We start from the raw sequence: 17,695 nt of genomic DNA, 5'->3' as shown, positions 1-17,695 counted from the left end.
CCCTTTTCTCGACTGTATTGTACCGCTCTCTTCTTCCCTCTGGCGTACGGGAATCTTCCACTGTACACTTTTTACTTTCTTTCATTCTTTTTTTCTATTCTCTCCATCTCCTGCTTGTACTGCTACCAGCATTCTCCGGAGACCTAAACCAAGCTTCTCTATACGTTGCCAGTATTACAATAGTTCATAATGTAGTCTAGTTCACTGGGAAGTGTAAACGCGGGAGCTCGGACCGCCAATGGAGATCGCGACTTTTCTGGAACGGGCGCGCTCTTTCACCCTTCCTCATCACCCCCAACGCCTGCGCTGCGGTCGCGACTCTCGTTCAGCCGTTGTGTGCCTAGAGGACCCTGGGATTCTTCTCTTCTCCTTTCTCGCTCCTCGATCAGTGTGGTCGGCGCTCCCCTCCTCTCTCCCTCCGATGTCCGACAGCAGATACGCAACCCCAGCTCTCATCGCACCCACACGCAGCCCGACTCTCTCTGTTGCGTCGACCCTTGCTCCCCTCGGTCAGCCCCGAAAGCGCTGCACTGCATCGATCATAAACCGAAACCAGAGGACGTCGCCGATCACCGATACGATTGAGCGAGCAGCGGCGACTGCCCTCGCGCTGCGCGATGCATATCATTAAGCCAGTTTGGCTTACACACGGAGGTATGGAGCTCGATTGTGCTCGCTTCCCTTGCTGGGGTGACGAGTGGGACACTGTTTGACTAGCCACCTTTACCGGGGTTGGTCGCAACCAGAAGGTCGTGGTTCTGGATGGGTTTGGGCTAACGGCGCTTTGCCTCTCTGGCTTAGGTGAACGCAAGGATTTCGAAGTTTACAGTTGCGATGTTTCGCCCGATGGGAAGAGACTGGTTACAGCAGCAGGAGGTGAGCACGAATCCTTATCTCTGCGTTGGCATAGTGGCTATCGAGTCAATTCGACTGTGAATACTAACATTGTTTTCCTTTCGTTGCGGTTTAGATGGCTACGTACGCATCTGGTCCACCGAGGCCATCTACAATACGGGCAATGCGGACTTCGCCAGCAAGCCGAAGCAACTTGCGTCTATGAGCAACCACTCCGGCACCATTCACACGGTGCGCTTCTCGCCGAATGGGAAATATCTCGCATCGGGGGCGGATGATAAGATCGTCTGCGTCTACATGCTGGACTCTAATCCACCAACACACTCGACATTCGGTAGGTTTCAAAAACGATGCAGATAAATCAAGCCCAAGCGCTGATAGGATATACAGGCTCAGATGAAGCACCCCCGGTCGAGAACTGGCGCACGATTAGACGATTGATTGGCCACGACAATGACGTTCAGGATCTGGGATGGTCGTACGACTCATCAATACTGGTGTCTGTTGGACTTGACTCAAAGGTGGTGGTGTGGTCCGGACATACGTTTGAGAAGCTCAAGACGATATCAGTCCACCAGAGCCACGTCAAGGGTATCACCTTTGATCCTGCAAATAAGTACTTTGCCACGGCAAGCGACGACCGCACAGTCCGCATCTTTCGATTCACCTCGCCTGCGCCCAACTCGACCGCGCACGACCAGATGAACAACTTTGTTCTGGAGCACACCATTTCCACTCCGTTCTCCAATTCTCCTCTCACTGCCTACTTCCGGCGATGCTCGTGGTCGCCTGATGGGATGCACATCGCTGCTGCGAACGCAGTCAATGGGCCTGTCAGTTCGGTCGCCATTATCAATCGCGGTTCCTGGGACGGCGATATCAACCTCATCGGCCATGAAGCGCCGGTTGAAGTCTGCTCGTTCTCTCCGCGGCTTTATCTCACTGAGCCACCCAAGAAAAGCCAGGTCGACAGTCACGGTCATTCGACACAGCCTCATATCACAGTCATTGCATGTGCCGGTGGGGACAAGTCGTTGAGTATTTGGATTACAAGCAATGCTCGACCGATGGTAGTAGCACAGGAACTGGCCGCCAAGTCTCTCTCTGATCTGGCCTGGAGCCCGGATGGGTCGTGTCTCTTCGCCACTGCACTGGATGGCACAATTCTGGCCGTCCGCTTCGAAGACGGCGAGCTGGGATATGCCACAGAGTTTGAAGAAAATGAAAGGTCCCTGTCCAAATTTGGAACAAACCGGAAAGGAGCTGGTATCACGGAAACGACGGATGGGTTACTCCTAGAGGAGAAGAGCAAGGCTGGCGAGATCAAGGGCGTGGAGGGTCGAATGGGAGCGCTGATGGGTGACGGCCCTGCCGCGGCAGAACCTAAGGTCAACGGAGGAGTGTCGAACGGTGGAACTCCTGCTCGAGGCCCTTCGCCTGCACCCGATGCTGCGAAGACGCAGCCGAACGGTGCAGCATCGACCCCTGCCACTGAATCTGAGAAACCGAAACCCGATCCCCACCAGGCCAAGCTGGAGAAACTCAAACAACGTCCGACATTCACCAAAGAAGGCAAGAAGCGCATTGCACCCCTGTTGGTCTCAAGCTCGGGGGCTGGCGAGTCATCACTGCCGCAGGCTCGTCTAATGGCCTCAGTTGCCAGTCAGGTCAAAGCCGACGCTCCGACTTCTCTCGTCGATCTTTCGAAGCCCTTTGATGGTCTTCCCAAGGGCGGTTTGACTGCATTGCTTCTTGGCAACAAGCGTAAGCTGGCTCAAATTGAAGGCGAGGAAGGAGAAAATCAAGTAGAGAAGCGTATCGCTTTGACCAGCCAGAACGGTGCGGCTCCGATCCTCGCCAACACTCCCGATGGCCTCCTTCCCGCCCAGCCACAACCTGGCGCGACAGGGCAGCAGCCAACTCCAGAATTTATTCGCCCCGCCGTGACGAATCCGTGCATGTCCGTTAGCCAGCTTCGGCTGGCGGTCCCCAAGATTCGCAGCCATATCCTACGTGCACTCGACGCTAACGGCAAGCCGACTGAACCGCCTGGCCCCGCTGGGGACACGAGTAGCAAGACAAGAGTTGACGTGGTGTTCGAAGCTCGGAACCCCTCGCCAGCAAGTTTGACTGGCCGAGCAGTGGACCGAGAGCCGGTGCGTCTTACGCTTTCCCGTGGGGAGCAGCCCCTGTGGCAGGATTTTCTGCCCCGAACCGTGCTTCTTGTGACCGGGAATCAAACTTTTTGGGCAGCTGCATGCGAGGACGGATCAATTTATCTCTGGACCCCCGCTGGCCGTCGCCTGGTGAGTGCCTTGGTCTTGGAAGCACAGCCTGTGATGCTGGAGAGCAACGGTCCGTGGATTCTGTGCATCTCCGCAGTGGGAATGTGCTATGTCTGGAACGTGAAACATCTATCATCCCCGCATCCGCCGGTGTCCCTGCAGCCCGTCCTGGATGCTGCCATACACACACTCGGCGCCCATCCCACCGCCGCGCCGGCTGTGACCGATGCGCGCATCAACTCCGAGGGCCGCATCGTCGTATCCTTGTCTAACGGCGAGGGCTACTCCTACTCCCCGTCCATGTACTCGTGGCAGCGAATCTCCGAAACATGGTGGGCCGCCGGCAGCCAGTACTGGAACACAACAGACACTCCGGTCAGCAACCTGAAGTCCACGGACGCTTCGCAAGATACCAAAGACGCCAAGGCGGCCGTCTCGGCCGGCATCATCCCCTTCCTGGAGCGCAACACCACGAACGAAACCCTGCTCCGCGGCCGGGCATACTTCCTCCAGCGACTCATCAAGGTCTTGCTCTCGCGCGAAGGTTACGAGACCTTCGAATCGAGTGTCTCCATTGCACATCTTGAGAACCGCCTCGCTGCGGCCCTGTCTCTGGGCGCTAAGGAGGAGTTCCGGTTATACCTATCGATGTATGCGAAGCGCATTGGTGCCGAGGGACTGAAGTTGAAAGTGGAGGAGCTCTTAAAGGGTCTAATGGGGGGCCTGTTCGAGGACGAAGATCCAAACGCCGTTGTCTCCAAGCTGCAAGCTAATGAGCGCGAGGGCCGCAGTTGGCGCGAGGGATCAGAGGATTTGTGCGGCTGGCCGAGGGAGGTGTTGTTGAAGGAAGTCATCCTTGCACTTGGTATGTTTCTTGCTTGTGCTGTTTATCTTTTGAAGTTTTGTTTCATTTCTTACTGACTGACTTCTTTTTTCTAGGAAAACACCGCGACCTCCAGCGTGTGACTGTCCCCTATGCTAAGCTACTAGACCTAGTCGACACCACAGAGCAGGGTGATGCCATGGACCTTTGATTCGCTTTTTTCCCTTTTTGTCTTGGTCGGCGTTCTCATATCTGGACTTTTGGGAGGTAATCCGGATACTCGATACATATTCTCTGCATTGCTTATTTTTGCCCTCTTACTGGAAACGGGAAGGAGACGTGATATGATTCTCTTTTTTTCGGTTCGTGGTATTTGTAGTATAGGTTGTTGGTTGGCTCCAAATCTGCCCGATATTCTTGCCGCGCCGAACCGCAGCTCCGCACTAATCTTCCCCACCCCCGCACAAGAGGATAGAATCATCGGCGCAAATATCGGTCGAACTATACTATACTAAGACACAACTCGACAAATATGCTACGGAACAGAAAACTCCAGGCTTGCCGCCGACTACAAAAGCTTCCACCGAAGTAGTTCTCCGCCTCACAGCCATTAAGGTCGTCCAGGGGACTAACACCTTACCTATCAGCCGCAAACATGTCTAAAGAGCACTGCCTCTATTACACCACCCCGTGTGAAACCTTCCCAGGCAGCCTGCCACTTGGCAACGGCCGTCTCGCGGCCAATGTCCTCTCCTCTGCCTCACACGAGACCTTCGTCCTCAATGAAGTTACTTTCTGGTCTGGCGCGCCACACACTGCAGGATCTGGTCTTGCTCGAGTCGCTGATCCAAAGGCCGAGTTGCGGCAGACACAGCGCTGTTTGCTAGCAGGCGACTACGCGGAAGGGAAGAGAAGGTCGGAGAAATATCTCGAGAGCACAAAGCAGAATTTTGGTACCAACTTGGTCGTGGGGAGGCTCAACGTTGTGAATGGCGGCGTTGATAACCAAGGCGTGAGCGGCTTTGAGAGAGAGCTGCGATTCGAGGAGGCTCTGGCGGAGGTGCGGTATGATCAAAATGGATATCTGGTGAGGAGGAGGAGCTTCATGAGCTATCCTCATCAGGTGCTTGTGGTGAGCTTCGAGAGCGACCATCCAGACGGCATCAATCTCGAGGTCAGTTTTCAGGGCGACAATAAAACATTTGCGGCTTGGAGCAAGGATGGGAGGATCGAATTCGATGCACAGGCCCTCGAGACCGTGCACAGTGACGGAATCTGTGGCGTCAAGGGTCACGGTGTTGTTGGTGTCCACTCCGATAGCCAAGAAGTCGAGAGCAAAGAGGGCAAGATTATTGTACAGGGAAAGAAGAGAGCCACGGTTTTGCTCGCCTTCACAACGAACTACCAACAAAGCGGCGATGGTTGGAGAGAGCAAGCGTCTCGGCAGATCGAGGAGGCCGCGAGACTGTCTGTTGTGGATCTCCTCGCAGCACACCTAGCGGACTATCAGCCCCTCTACAATCGGATGAGCATCACCCTCGGTTCCAGTTCAGGCTTGGAGACTGCGAGTCTGCCTACGGACCAGCGCCGGCAGAAATTCGAGCCCTCCAACTACGCAGACGTCGGCATGTTCGCGCTCTACTTCCATTACGCACGCTACCTCACCATCGCTGGTACACGCGCCACCTCTCCTTTACCGATGCACTTGCAGGGTCTGTGGAACGATGAAACGGCATGCCAGATGGGGTGGAGCTGCGACTACCATATTGATATCAACACCCAGATGAACTTCTATCCCGTGCTCCCCAGCGCGCTGTCCGATCTCATGCAACCCCTCATCTCCTATCTCAACCAACTCGTCGCTGCTGGCAAAGATGCCGCCCGCACCTGCTATGGCTGCGATGGCTGGGTTGCCCATGTCTTCAGTAACGTTTGGGGATTCGCGGATCCTGGCTGGGAGATATCGTACGGCCTCAACGTGACGGGTGGGCTGTGGATGGCGACCCACCTCATAGAGATGTACGAATATACCCTGGACGAGACACTCCTGGCAGAAACTGTCTACCCGGTGTTGAAAGGTGCGGCAGAGTTCTTCCTGGAGTACATGATCGAGGACCCGGAAACGGGTTGGCTTCTCACGGGTCCGGCTATCAGCCCCGAGAACAGCTTCTTTGTGGTCGGCAAAGATGGTAACAAGGAAGAGCATTCAGTCTGCCTCTCTCCCACCATGGATGTCGAGCTTCTGCGCGACCTCTTCCACTTCTGTGTGCACGCTACGAAGCGCCTCAGCGCAGACTCCGCTTTCGCTCAGCGGGTTCAGGCTGCGCAGGCAAAGCTGCCACCGTTCCAGATCGGCAAGCACGGGCAGCTACAAGAGTGGCTGCACGACTTCGAAGAGGCGCAGCCGTATCACCGCCATCTCTCGCACGCCATGGGGCTCTGCCGGTCGGCGCAGATATCTCAACGGCACACCCCACGCCTGGCCGAAGCTGTTAGCGTGACACTCGAGCGGAGGCAGGGTCGCGACGATCTCGAGGACATCGAGTTCACAGCGGCCCTATTTGGCCTAAACTACGCGCGCCTGGGTGAGGCGGAGAAGGCAAATGCGCAGATCGTCCACCTGGTTGGTGAGCTAAGCTTTGACAACCTGCTCAGCTACAGCAAGCCTGGCGTGGCGGGCGCGGAGAAGGACATCTTCGTAGTGGATGGGAATTTTGGGGGTGCGGCGGTTATTGCGGAGATGCTGGCGCGCTCACTGATGCCAGACTTAGGGGGGCCGGTGGAGGTTGACTTGCTTCCGGCACTGCCCAAGACCTGGTCGGAAGGGACGGTGAAAGGCATGCGGCTTAGAGGTAATCTGGAGCTTGACATGGAGTGGTCTGATGGGGAGCTGGACAGGGCGAGTTTCAAGGCATTCTCGCATGGGTCTATGAAGGTATACTACCGTGGGCGGTCCCTCAGGATACCATATGAGGCGGACGGTGTTATTGAGTTTGGCTCTAATCTGCAGGTTAATTAGATAAACATCGGGTCCGTGTTCCCCTTGTCTGGTAGATTCAATATCTGTAGCTACTAAAAGTAGTTTATTATAATCTTTGTTGTATCCTTTCTCTCGAGCCTTTCCGTCGACATTCCTTCCACTCGCCTCTGTGATGTATTTTTATACCTCTCTAGGAAATATATAATTCATCATTACATAGCTCTTCCATCTCTGTGACCTTTCAAGAAGTTATGTCTCCAGGACACTTTCCATTCCTTGTTAATTTTCGCGTAATGAATCCCATTCGTAAACCCGGTATACTTTTGATGGATATCAGCTTCTATTGATACTACCTTGAGCTGGGAAAATCATTGTTAGGGCAAACCATTCACGTGGGCGGTGAATCACAGCGGGCAGAAAACTCAGCTCCAAAGCTGGTAACCCTTTTGCCATACATCATCGATTCCACTCTTCACTCCTTTATCTCTCCTCAATTGACCTTGCCCACCTCCCTGTGTGGGCGCCATCATCACGTCTCTCCCATCCGCCCCCTTCTTCTTCCTTCGCATCGTCGATCGATCTGCAGCTGGTCCTGCTTTTGCCGCGCGCCATCCCTGCCGCCTCCGCCTTTCCTCTTACCCCCACCTCCCACTTCCCTCCTGCCGGTTCTACTCCAGCAAAAAGAAGAAAATGCCTCCCAAGAAGGCCCAAGTCCAAGAAAAGGTCCTCCTGGGCCGTCCTGGAAACAGCTTGAAGAGTGGTATCGTATGTGAGCTTGGATCCCCACTATTTTTTTCCTTTCTTTTTTTCACAGCACAGTCCACTTTTTAATTCCACACAAACTATTTAAAGCTCCTCCTGTCCCCCTTTCCATCCTTCCCTCTTCCCTTGTTTTTTCTCCAACAATGGTCTGACCATGACTCCAGGTTGGTCTTGCCAACGTCGGCAAGTCGACACTCTTCCAAGCCATCACCAAGTCCTCCCTGGGTAACCCGGCCAACTTCCCTTATGCCACCATCGACCCAGAAGAGGCCCGTGTCATCGTTCCCGATGAGCGGTTCGACTGGCTCTGCCAGCAATATAAGCCCAAGTCCCAGGTTCCTGCCAACTTGACCGTATACGATATCGCCGGTCTGACCCGTGGCGCCTCCACGGGTGCGGGTTTGGGCAACGCCTTCTTGTCGCACATTCGTGCCGTCGACGCCATCTTCCAGGTGGTTCGCTGCTTCGACGATGCCGAGATTATCCACGTTGAGGGTGACGTCAACCCCACTCGGGATCTGACCATCATCAGCGAAGAGCTCCGTATCAAGGATATCGAGTTTGTCGAGAAGGCCCTCGATAACTTGAACAAGCAGACGCGCCGTGGCGGCCAGTCGCTTGAGATGAAGAAGCTGAAGGAGGAGGAGGCCACCGTTGCCAAGGTCCTGCAGTACCTCCAGGATGGTAACGACATCCGGAAGGGTAACTGGGGTCCCAAGGAGGTACGTTTCTTATCATCTTTTTTTTTTTTTTTTTCTGCTGCATGCAGTCCTTCTTTCATGATGAATAAGAGCTTTGCTCGAATTATAACCCAGCTCTTCGAATGCCCTCATTTAAAAACTCACGCGAGGGCATATTGAGATCACGTCCACAACTGAAATACTCTTGTTTCTGCCATTTTTACAACCTCGCATTTTTGCTTGATCGGTCTTACTGACGAAAATGCTATTCAGGTCGAGGTCATCAACCCTCTGTTCCTCCTCACGGCCAAGCCGGTTGTCTACCTAGTCAACCTGAGCGAGAAGGACTACATCCGCCAGAAGAACAAGTACCTCCCCAAGGTCAAGGAGTGGATTGACACCAACTCCCCCGGCGACCCGCTGCTGCCCGTCTCGGCGCAGTTCGAGGAACGCCTGACTCTGCTTGGTGACGAAGCTGCCGCCGAGGAGGAGTGCAAGAAGCTGGGCACCAAATCCGGACTTCCTCGGATCATCACCACCATGCGCACTTCTTTGAACCTGGCCAGCTTTTTCACCACCGGCGCGGATGAGGTCCGGCAATGGACCATCCGCAAGGGCATCAAGGCGCCCGCTGCCGCCGGTGTCATCCACACTGATTTCGAGAAGACCTTCATCCAGGCCATCGTGTACAACTACTCTGTCCTGAAGGAGCTTGGCGACGAAGCGGCCGTCAAGGCGGCTGGTAAGGTCATGACCAAGGGCAAGGAGTATGTTGTCGAGGATGGAGATATCATGCTCATCAAGGCTGGTGCTGCCAAGCACTAGATGGTAGATCTACAATCAAAATATGCACCGTCTGTCCAAGTCTATGAAACATGTAATTTATTCTGTACCTGTAGCTGCCTGCAATAGTAAACTGTGGCCCACAGTTCTCTGGCTGTTCAAGACCCTTGCACGTGACCCGAGCTCCCCGCGCATCCCACTTCCACCAGCTCCAGCTCTCTTGACTCCAACTCCAACACACACCATGTTTAAGAAAGAGTGAGTCCCTGACCTCCTCCCTTAAATCCTGCTGCCATGGATATCCACTTCCATACCCGCAAAAACCCCATGGCCTGTCTAGCCATGTCCTTCCACACACGAGACACAGCTTTTCTCAGCAGAAACAAAGCGAGAAACACACCTATTCACCAAGACAAGACCCCCAAGACCACAAAAAATAGCTAATGTGACATCCTCCAGGATCCCCCCGAGCAACCGCTCAAAGGTCAAGTCCTCCGTGGCGCGCGGCCTACGCCAACGGCTCCTGGAAACATACCCAGGATTCGAGCCGTACATTGAAGAAATTCTCCCGAAAAAGGCCTCGCTGGAGGTCGTGAAACTGTACGTCTTTTTCCAAACCCTTCTCCTACTTTAAACAAAAAAAACAAATCTAACAACCCAACCCAAAACAGACCAGAGCGCGCAACCCTCTACACGATAGACTCGAAACCCCTCTTCTTTCAGCCCTTCGACGGCCCGCCCATCCCACACCTCAAACTCGTGCATCAATTCCCCTCCGCGATCCCGACGGTGCAGATCGACCGCGGCGCCATCCGCTTCGTGCTCTCGGGCGCTACGCTCATGGCTCCCGGGCTTACGTCCCCTGGTGGGAGACTGCCTGATGCAGAGCATGCCATTGAGGCGGGGCAGGTTGTTGGCGTGAAGGCTGAGGGGAAGGAGGAGGTCTGCCTGGTTGGCGTGTTGAAGGCTGGCACGGAGGAGATCAAGAGTAAAGGGAAGGGAATTGTTATGGATGAGGGGCATTATTTGGGAGATGGGCTTTGGAATATCCATTTGGATTGATTGGATGGACAATGAGAAATATGTTTTATGCTTGGTTTTTTTACCTAGGTAGGTCTTATGGGTTGTGCATATACCATCGGAGTGATGATGATGAATGAATTGGGATGGATGAGCCGCTTGCTGAGAAAGATATTCGCCAAGAAACACGAATTATATACAAAGAATATGACCAAAAGAAAAGAACTCCTGGAAAGATTCAGATGCGCCTGATTTCATCCGACTCGATGAGCGGCGGGATATGGGTATTCATCCCCCACGTCGCCGTCCTGCCCACTAGGCAGTCCCGAGGCCGACGAGGCCGGCGAGAGGGAAGACGACCACGAGGGCGTCCTAACTGGAAGACTCAGTCCCAAACCCTTGACACTAGCCGCGGAGCCAGTGCGGGATCCATTCAAAGTAGGGCGGGAGGCAGTCGAGCGCAAGCCGACGCGGGAGATAGCACGCTGGAGCATTTCACCTGAGGAATCAAGAGCAATTAAGAACCGAGCCAGCTCGGCGCAGAGCTCCCAGTCGTTCTTTTGCGAGGCGAGCCCGATCAGGCGGACGACGTATTCTTCAATTCGGCTGTCGTGGGCGTGTTCTTCTTCGTCTTCGAAGGCTTGTAGAACTAGCAAGTATCCGACGGCCGTCTTGAGCGAGTCGAGGCGAAGGGCTTGTTCGAAGAGGTCCTTCGGTGGGGGGAGGTAGCTGAATAGCGTGCGCCAGGACCGGAGTTCTGTTTTCCGGGTGCATTGGACAACGATGTCGAGGTAGTCCTTTGGCGGGAGAGATGCTTGCAGGAATCCGATGACGGTGGGAAGTAATGGTCCTTCTCTTACGACAGATTCGCCGGTCTTGTTTGCTTGGTTCTCGTTGTCAACTTCGTCGTCGAGAACATGGTGTAGCAAGATCTCCAAGCCGTGGGCGAAATATGACAGGTGTGAGAAGTGGCGGCAGAGGGACAGCGCCGCAGGTGTGCCGAGGTTCATCAAACCGTACTGGAGGAAGTATGGGAGGAAAAGACTTGTCTGAGATAAAGAGTAAGCATTTTGGGATCATGGCACCCAGTAAAAGGACGTACTCGGATGGCAAATTTCAGAACGGTGAAGGACATATCCCGTCTCTGCATCATTTCGGACTCGATGCCCAGAACAATGCCTTTGCTTAGCAGTACGGACAGAGGGTAAAAGTCCAGAGGAATATTGAGAGGCGCCGGCACCGTCTCTTCTGTCAGGACATCCTGGACATCATTCCATGTCAAGAGGTCCTTGCCGCGGAACATCCAGAGAGAATCTCGAAGAGATAGACTACCATGTGATTGTTCCAGCGCCATCTCCGCTGAGGGACTACCCGGTAGTGATTCGTCCACTGTGGGTGAAAAGTTGAACGAAAGCTGGTCGCGCATGAGAATATAATACTCCACATCATGTGAGACGATGCGCATGTCGTACTTCAGCTCGCCTTTTTCTGACACTGTCGGCTGCAACAGAACCAGATTCCCATCGACGAGGAGAAGGACAGATGCGACCTTTACATCTTGAGATGGATCGCCATTACCTGTGAACTTGTTAGGTGCTTCGTGAATTGCATGACGCTAAGGAAAACTTACGCATTTGTTCTTCGGGCAAGACCCAACTGATAGCCCGAACCCGCGTTGGTGCTCGCACAATTCCATTGAAGGCAATTTGTCCAACAGGAACAAGAGTGATCTGCGGCTGCATCGAGTTGATGACATAGTGGTATAGAATGTTATCGTAGGTATAGACAAGGAGGGAATCTTCCCCCGAGGGCCCAATGAACACCACCGGCGACGGAAGGTACTCAATATGCATGACCGAGTTGTTGCTGAGGGAAGCTTCCCGTGAATAAAGGCGTATCTATGCTTTCCATCAGCCCTGACCACAATCCACGGACACCAAAAAACAAACCTCATATGATCCGTCGCTCTCAACGGCAGCGATCAAGATATGCCCGTACCAGCACATCCCACCACGAACCGCGAACGAATTCTCCGCTTTGGCGTCCTCAAAAACCTTCCACCGGCCACTGTTCACGCTGTAATGTGCAAGCCCTCTTCGACCAGCTATTGCCACATACCGTCCATCCTGAGACACAACACAGGACCGAATAGGCCACTGTGAGTGAAGATAAGCCGGCGGATATTGAGCATGATGCCACAGCGAATCCTTGCCAGAGATGGTCATCAGGTCGGGAAGGTCGTGTCCGCGGTAAAGAATAAATTCAGTGCCCGTTTGCAGCAATCCACGTGCAAGATTGGCGGACGAGAAGCAGCCAGTCAATGCACTGCGAGCTGTCTCCAGGATCCAAAGACGCCGGTCATTCTGTCCAGACAGAATGATATCGGAGCCTCCACCAATCCAGCAACCGTTTGAAACGCCCGTGAGCCAGTCCTCTGAATTTGCTTTGGCCAAAGACAAATCAACAGAGAAGCTGTTCCCTCCGGGCTTGCCAAACACACTCCACGTCGTCCAGCCGCGCTCGTAGCCTGCAAATAGACAGTATCCATCGGGCGAATAATTCATGAATGTCAAGGCGCCAGTAGTATTTGGCGTCGCTGGCAGGTGTAGCTTGTGAGAGAGTGGAACATTGCCCATGTAATCTTTGGCAGTGTAAACCAAAATCTCACCATTCATGCAATTCACTGTCAACAGCGAAAAGCGCGCATTCACCGCCACTTTAACAGCCTCCTCACCAGCTTCCTTTGGGTCATGGAAACAGTGGCCATGGAACAGTTTGTTGGGCGCCTCAGAGTCAGGCTGCGCCCCGGAGGCTCGCTGCACGGCATACGCCTGGCCGGTATTCGTGATCCATATCAGAAGATTCATCGCACGGTCATAAACCATGTCGACAATGGAAACCTTCTTGGGAACATTGAGGATGCGACTCAGCAGCTCCGAGGTCGTCTGTGTTCCACCCGCCTCGGGAGTCCACCGGATGCATTGAATAGCCGACGGCTTCACGGTAGCGACCACGAGTTCCTGGTCCAGCGCGAGCGCCTTGACGATCCCAGACTCGATTTTGATTGCCATGCGGAACCGAATGCTAATATCCCCGACGATATTGGCTTCTTCGACGGCTGAGAACCGTGATAGTTGTTGGCGCCGGGGCTGCGTGTTTTGGTCAAAGTTCTGCTGATAGACTCGCGTTGAGGGGTCCGATGCCACTGAGTAGGTCAGGAGGTATCCTTCAACGGTTTGGATGACAAGGATCGTTGAATCCGGGTGCATGAGGAGTGCCACGTTGGAGCCGTATGTCTTTAGTGAGAACGAAGACCGAGCTATCGCCGCCGCAACGGCGGTGGGCTGTGGAGGTCGTCAGCAGCGAACCTGGCTGAAAGTGAGAACAGTATAAACATACCCTTGTTTGCCATACAGCAATGGATGTTTCCGTCATGGTGGCGAACATATGCCCCGAGCGCGAAACGCAGAGGCCTTTGATAGCCTCATCTTCCCACTTGGGGCCATCCGTCGCAGACGAGCTTACAGGTTCGGGCTGGGGTTCGGGCTGGGGTTTATGATCGTCGCTGATGAGGGCTCCGCGATCTCCATTGGAATCAGTGTTGTCTAGGGAGCTCCGCGGTTCCGAGGGAGGGTTGTGGCGAGGTTGCGGTGCTCCATCAGACGAGACAGAAGCGATGGCCGGGCCATTGATGGCATAGACCCGGGGGACTCCATTGGGCCAGTACATGGCTCAGGTCGCGGGAGGTCACTGGAGAGAATGGGCAGGCAGTGGATCACATCGAGGCATTTCCAATGGTAATTCGCATTAATGTGGTTGTTGGTTGCTGTAGAAAGACAAGCTGGCCAACGGAGGATAGATGGCGCATCACGTGCTGACTGAACTGCTCCCCGCATTGATTGTCGCCAGCTTTTCTTTTTCCTTTCTCTTGTTATCCCTTCACTTCCCTGATATATCCTTCTCTTCTGGGATTCCGCTGCTATGGTCAGTATCTCTAGATCTGTCTTGCATATCCACACTAACAATACCAGTCTCCCACAGAAAGCAAGAAGCGCCTGGCCCTGGCCATTATCGACTTCCTGGGCTCCAGCCTGAAGGACGGCACCCTGACTGCCGACGATGCCGAGTCGATTGAGATCGCCCAGTCCTGTATCGCCGACACCTTCAAGGTGGACCCGACCGACTCGGCCGCCGTGAACGACGCCGTGGGCGGCCAGTCCCTGGCCAACATCTACAGCGTCTACGAGAAGCTGCGGAGCAAGTCCTCGCCTCAATCCGCCGACAGCGGGGCACAGTCATCTGAAGCCGCCGGCCAGCCCAAGCCTGGTGCGCCGACTACCGAATCCGACAAACTCAAGTCCGAGGGTAATGGCGCCATGGCCCGCAAGGAATACAGCCAGGCTATTGAGCTCTACACCAAGGCGCTGGAGATTGCCCCCGCAAACCCGATCTACCTCTCCAACCGGGCCGCGGCATTCTCGGCCGCGGGTCAGCACGAGAAGGCTGCGGACGACGCTGAGCTGGCCACTGCGGTGGATCCAAAGTACTCTAAGGCGTGGAGCAGGCTGGGTCTCGCCCGCTTCGACATGGGCGATTACAATGCCGCCAAGGAGGCCTATGAGAAGGGCATTGAGGCCGAGGGCAATGGTGGCAGCGAGGCCATGAAGCGTGGCCTTGAGACCTCCAAGCGCAAGATCGAGGAGGCTGGCCGTGCTACGGAGCCTCCCGCCGAGGATCTGGATACTGCTCCCGGTGCGTCCCGTGGTGCAGGTGGTATGCCTGATCTGTCGTCGCTGGCTAGCATGTTTGGTGGAGGTGCTGGTGGTGGCGGCGGTGGCATGCCCGACCTGGGTTCCATGATGAACAACCCTATGTTCTCCAGCATGGCTCAGAACCTCATGAGCAATCCCGACATGCTCAACAACTTGATGAGCAACCCCCGTCTCAGACAGATGGCGGAGAGCTTTGGTCAGGGAGGCGGCATGCCGGATATGTCCAGTCTGATGAGCGACCCGAGCGTTGCTGAGATGTAAGTTGAAGCTGATACCCCTCAAGAACCTTGGCTAATGTCCTTTTTCAGGGCTCGCAACATGATGGGGGGTGGTGGTGGCGCCGGACGAGGAGAAGGTGGCCAGTAAGCGGAATGACGGAGTGACGGGAAACGAAAATATATGAATGATTTACTGTCATTGTTATAAAGTCGAGTTTTGAGCAGCGTTCTTTAGAAAGAATTGATTCGCTATGACCTTGAATTTCCCAATTTCGGTCGTCTTCATGTTAACATTAGCAACACGAATGGCTTGATAGCAGCTAGCTGATGATTTACTCCAGGCTCAGACGGAAATGGATATAATAAAAAGAAATCTCCTTTCATGTATTTATTTACACAACTCGAGCACGCTCCCAGTCAGCCAAACGGCGATATGATCACAGCCCAAATGCAATCCAACAGACGAGGGGAGAGTGGATATGAAAGCAACACAGAAACGCCAGCGAAACACCACACAAGTCAAGAAATGCCATCAAATCAGCTCAATGCGCAACGGCCGTCCAGGTCTATGTAATAATGGTAAGGGTTTTTTTCATTGGGGGGCCTGTCCATAACAATTTGAGAAGAGGGTGTGAATAGACAGAAATGGGACGGAACCAAGCAGTAATACAGAAAGGAGAAAGGTTAATGGACCGGCGAATGTTCGAGGGTTGCGGTCACTGAAATACAAAGTCGACGCCAGTTCCGCCTGGCTTGATATGATGATATAAAACAGCCATATTGTACAATTGAGGTGACGAGAGTCGAGGTGTAAAGCGGAGGGAGGTAGAGACGAGGCCCGTGAGAGGATATATCGATGTAAACAGAAGAGTCATTGCATGGCGAAATGGGCCAACCGACTTAGATGTAGTCGCGAGCGGCCTTCTGCAGCTCAATCAAGCGCCAGCCGCGGGTTTCGGGGTTGTTGACTTCTTCAGGGATCCGAGTCATGCCGATGGCATAAGTGACCAGTTGCACTTTGTCCTCCATACCTGCGGCAAGTTCGCCGCTCTTGACGTTGCGGTAGACATGAACTTCCTGCGTCCGGCAGGTGACAACGAACACAGGGATCTCGCCAGGTTCCAGCAGGCGAGCATGCGAAACATCAACACCACGGATGTCCAGAATGCGGCCATCCGACTTCAAACCGGCGGTGGTGTACTGTTGTGCAAGAGCTGCGTAGACGTGGTACTGCGCATCAGAGAGCCAGAGCTTGAGCGTCTCAACATCACCCTTGACATAGGCATCGAGAACCTCCGGGAGCATATATTCGCGCATCTCGCGGATGAACTCCTCCATCTGGAAGTTCGGGTCGATCTCGCGGAATTTCTTAATGACCATGGCCGTCTCGTTCTCTGCGAAAAACCCAGCAACCCGGTCGGAGATGCTGCGCGCAGTACTGATAAGTGGGTTCTCCGACTCGTTGTAAACCTCCTTCATGGAGAAGAGTCTCTGCATCACCGGGTTGGAATCGCGGAAGTCACGCCACGACTCCTTCCAGGCAGCATCTTTGTGGAGGGTGACGTTGGTTCCGGCCCTAGTACCACTCAGTTAGAGATTAAAATTCCAAGGTATCATGACTGAAACTTACTCGGGATCTTCCTCCATGGGCACCGACCGCCGCTTGCCAGCCTTGGCCTCCATTTCCTCACGGCGCTTCCGCTGCTTGCGACGCTCTTCCTTCTCAACCCATCCACCATAGCGGGAGCTGCTCCCATCGTCAATCGTCTCCTTCACGTTCTTATAGGCTTCAGTCTGTCGAACGGGTCTCGTGGCCCGCTCGATTCCCGAACCGGTGGCGGTGACACCCTTCCGGACGCCCTTGACCACGGGGGTATTCCATGTCCAGGCAGCACTCTTGCCAATTACCTGGCCAGTACTTTTCAGAGCGGCGGAGGTGCGCGTTTGGGCGGCACCTGAGGCGGCTTCGTAGGCCGCGCGTGCACGCTTAACGTTCTCGTTCTCGCTGAACTCGTGCGCCGAAGAAGCCAGCGCCTTGGTGGACTCGTTCCACTCCTTGGACGCCTTGAACTCGGTTTGGAGAGTCTCCCGGAACACTTGCCAAGGGGTCTTGTCTCCGTGGGGTGGCGGCGGAGGAGCGTCTTCCTTCTTCTCCTCGCCCTTCTCTTCCTTGGACTGCTCGCCTTCTGATTTGTCCTCGGACTTTCCGTCCTCGTCCTTCTTTTCTTCTTTTTGCTGCTCCTGGCCTGGCTGCTGCTGCTTCTGTTGCCAGAGAGCGGTTGCGACGTGGAAAGAACGGGTCAAAGGGAGAGCGGCAAATGGTGAGATAAGCTGGGTCGCGGAGAGGGGAGGAGAGGGGAGGGTGGTTCGTCGACTCGAGGAGAAGGCCAGAGTCTGCGCTGAGACTGTCGAATACGCCGAGGCTCGAGAAGCTGCTCGTAGGGCCGGGGCCCGAGATCGCAATGTCGCCGCCCGCGCGGTGGCAGACATTCTTGTCGGAAGCATGCTCCAAGAGAC

The 17,695-nt window shown here is 54.5% G+C and overlaps 7 protein-coding genes across 7 annotated transcripts; 5 read left to right on the top strand and 2 right to left on the bottom strand.

Moving 5' to 3' along the window:
- Positions 1-238: 238 nt before the first annotated feature.
- hir1 (putative histone transcription regulator Hir1) lies at positions 239-4,174 on the top strand (the record flags this gene model as incomplete). The annotated part of the gene is made up of 5 exons (XM_057199432.1): positions 239-509; positions 718-876; positions 971-1,189; positions 1,246-4,005; positions 4,080-4,174. 5 exons carry the CDS (start codon positions 239-241, stop codon positions 4,172-4,174), a joined length of 3,504 nt encoding a protein of 1,167 aa, XP_057050133.1.
- A 444-nt stretch (positions 4,175-4,618) lies between these two features.
- N7474_008021 (glycoside hydrolase family 95 protein) lies at positions 4,619-6,982 on the top strand (the record flags this gene model as incomplete). The annotated part of the gene is made up of 1 exon (XM_057199431.1): positions 4,619-6,982. The coding sequence occupies one exon, from the start codon at positions 4,619-4,621 to the stop codon at positions 6,980-6,982; it is 2,364 nt and encodes a 787-aa protein (XP_057050132.1).
- A 651-nt stretch (positions 6,983-7,633) lies between these two features.
- On the top strand, positions 7,634-9,210 carry N7474_008020 (YchF/Obg family ATPase; the record flags this gene model as incomplete). Its single annotated transcript, XM_057199430.1, has 3 exons — positions 7,634-7,708; positions 7,870-8,427; positions 8,659-9,210. 3 exons carry the CDS (start codon positions 7,634-7,636, stop codon positions 9,208-9,210), a joined length of 1,185 nt encoding a protein of 394 aa, XP_057050131.1.
- A 202-nt stretch (positions 9,211-9,412) lies between these two features.
- Positions 9,413-10,230, top strand: N7474_008019 (translation machinery-associated protein 20; the record flags this gene model as incomplete). The annotated part of the gene is made up of 3 exons (XM_057199429.1): positions 9,413-9,426; positions 9,628-9,768; positions 9,840-10,230. 3 exons carry the CDS (start codon positions 9,413-9,415, stop codon positions 10,228-10,230), a joined length of 546 nt encoding a protein of 181 aa, XP_057050130.1.
- Positions 10,231-10,442: 212 nt separating this feature from the next.
- On the bottom strand, positions 10,443-13,917 carry N7474_008018 (RIC1 family protein; the record flags this gene model as incomplete). Its single annotated transcript, XM_057199428.1, has 5 exons — positions 10,443-11,237; positions 11,291-11,766; positions 11,819-12,086; positions 12,138-13,532; positions 13,588-13,917. The coding sequence occupies 5 exons, from the start codon at positions 13,915-13,917 to the stop codon at positions 10,443-10,445; spliced, it is 3,264 nt and encodes a 1,087-aa protein (XP_057050129.1).
- Positions 13,918-14,169: 252 nt separating this feature from the next.
- N7474_008017 (uncharacterized protein) lies at positions 14,170-15,326 on the top strand (the record flags this gene model as incomplete). The annotated part of the gene is made up of 3 exons (XM_057199427.1): positions 14,170-14,172; positions 14,220-15,217; positions 15,269-15,326. 3 exons carry the CDS (start codon positions 14,170-14,172, stop codon positions 15,324-15,326), a joined length of 1,059 nt encoding a protein of 352 aa, XP_057050128.1.
- Positions 15,327-16,078: 752 nt separating this feature from the next.
- tim44 (protein translocase subunit TIM44) lies at positions 16,079-17,668 on the bottom strand (the record flags this gene model as incomplete). Its single annotated transcript, XM_057199426.1, has 2 exons — positions 16,079-16,754; positions 16,809-17,668. 2 exons carry the CDS (start codon positions 17,666-17,668, stop codon positions 16,079-16,081), a joined length of 1,536 nt encoding a protein of 511 aa, XP_057050127.1.
- Between the last annotated feature and the right edge of the window lie 27 nt (positions 17,669-17,695).

This window comes from Penicillium riverlandense, assembly GCF_028828495.1.
Source record: "Penicillium riverlandense strain IBT 135883 chromosome Unknown utg000007l_segment0_segment0, whole genome shotgun sequence".
Lineage (NCBI taxonomy): Eukaryota > Fungi > Ascomycota > Eurotiomycetes > Eurotiales > Aspergillaceae > Penicillium > Penicillium riverlandense.
Note: the sequence above shows the minus strand (reverse complement) of the source record. Positions and strands in the feature narration are given on the sequence as shown.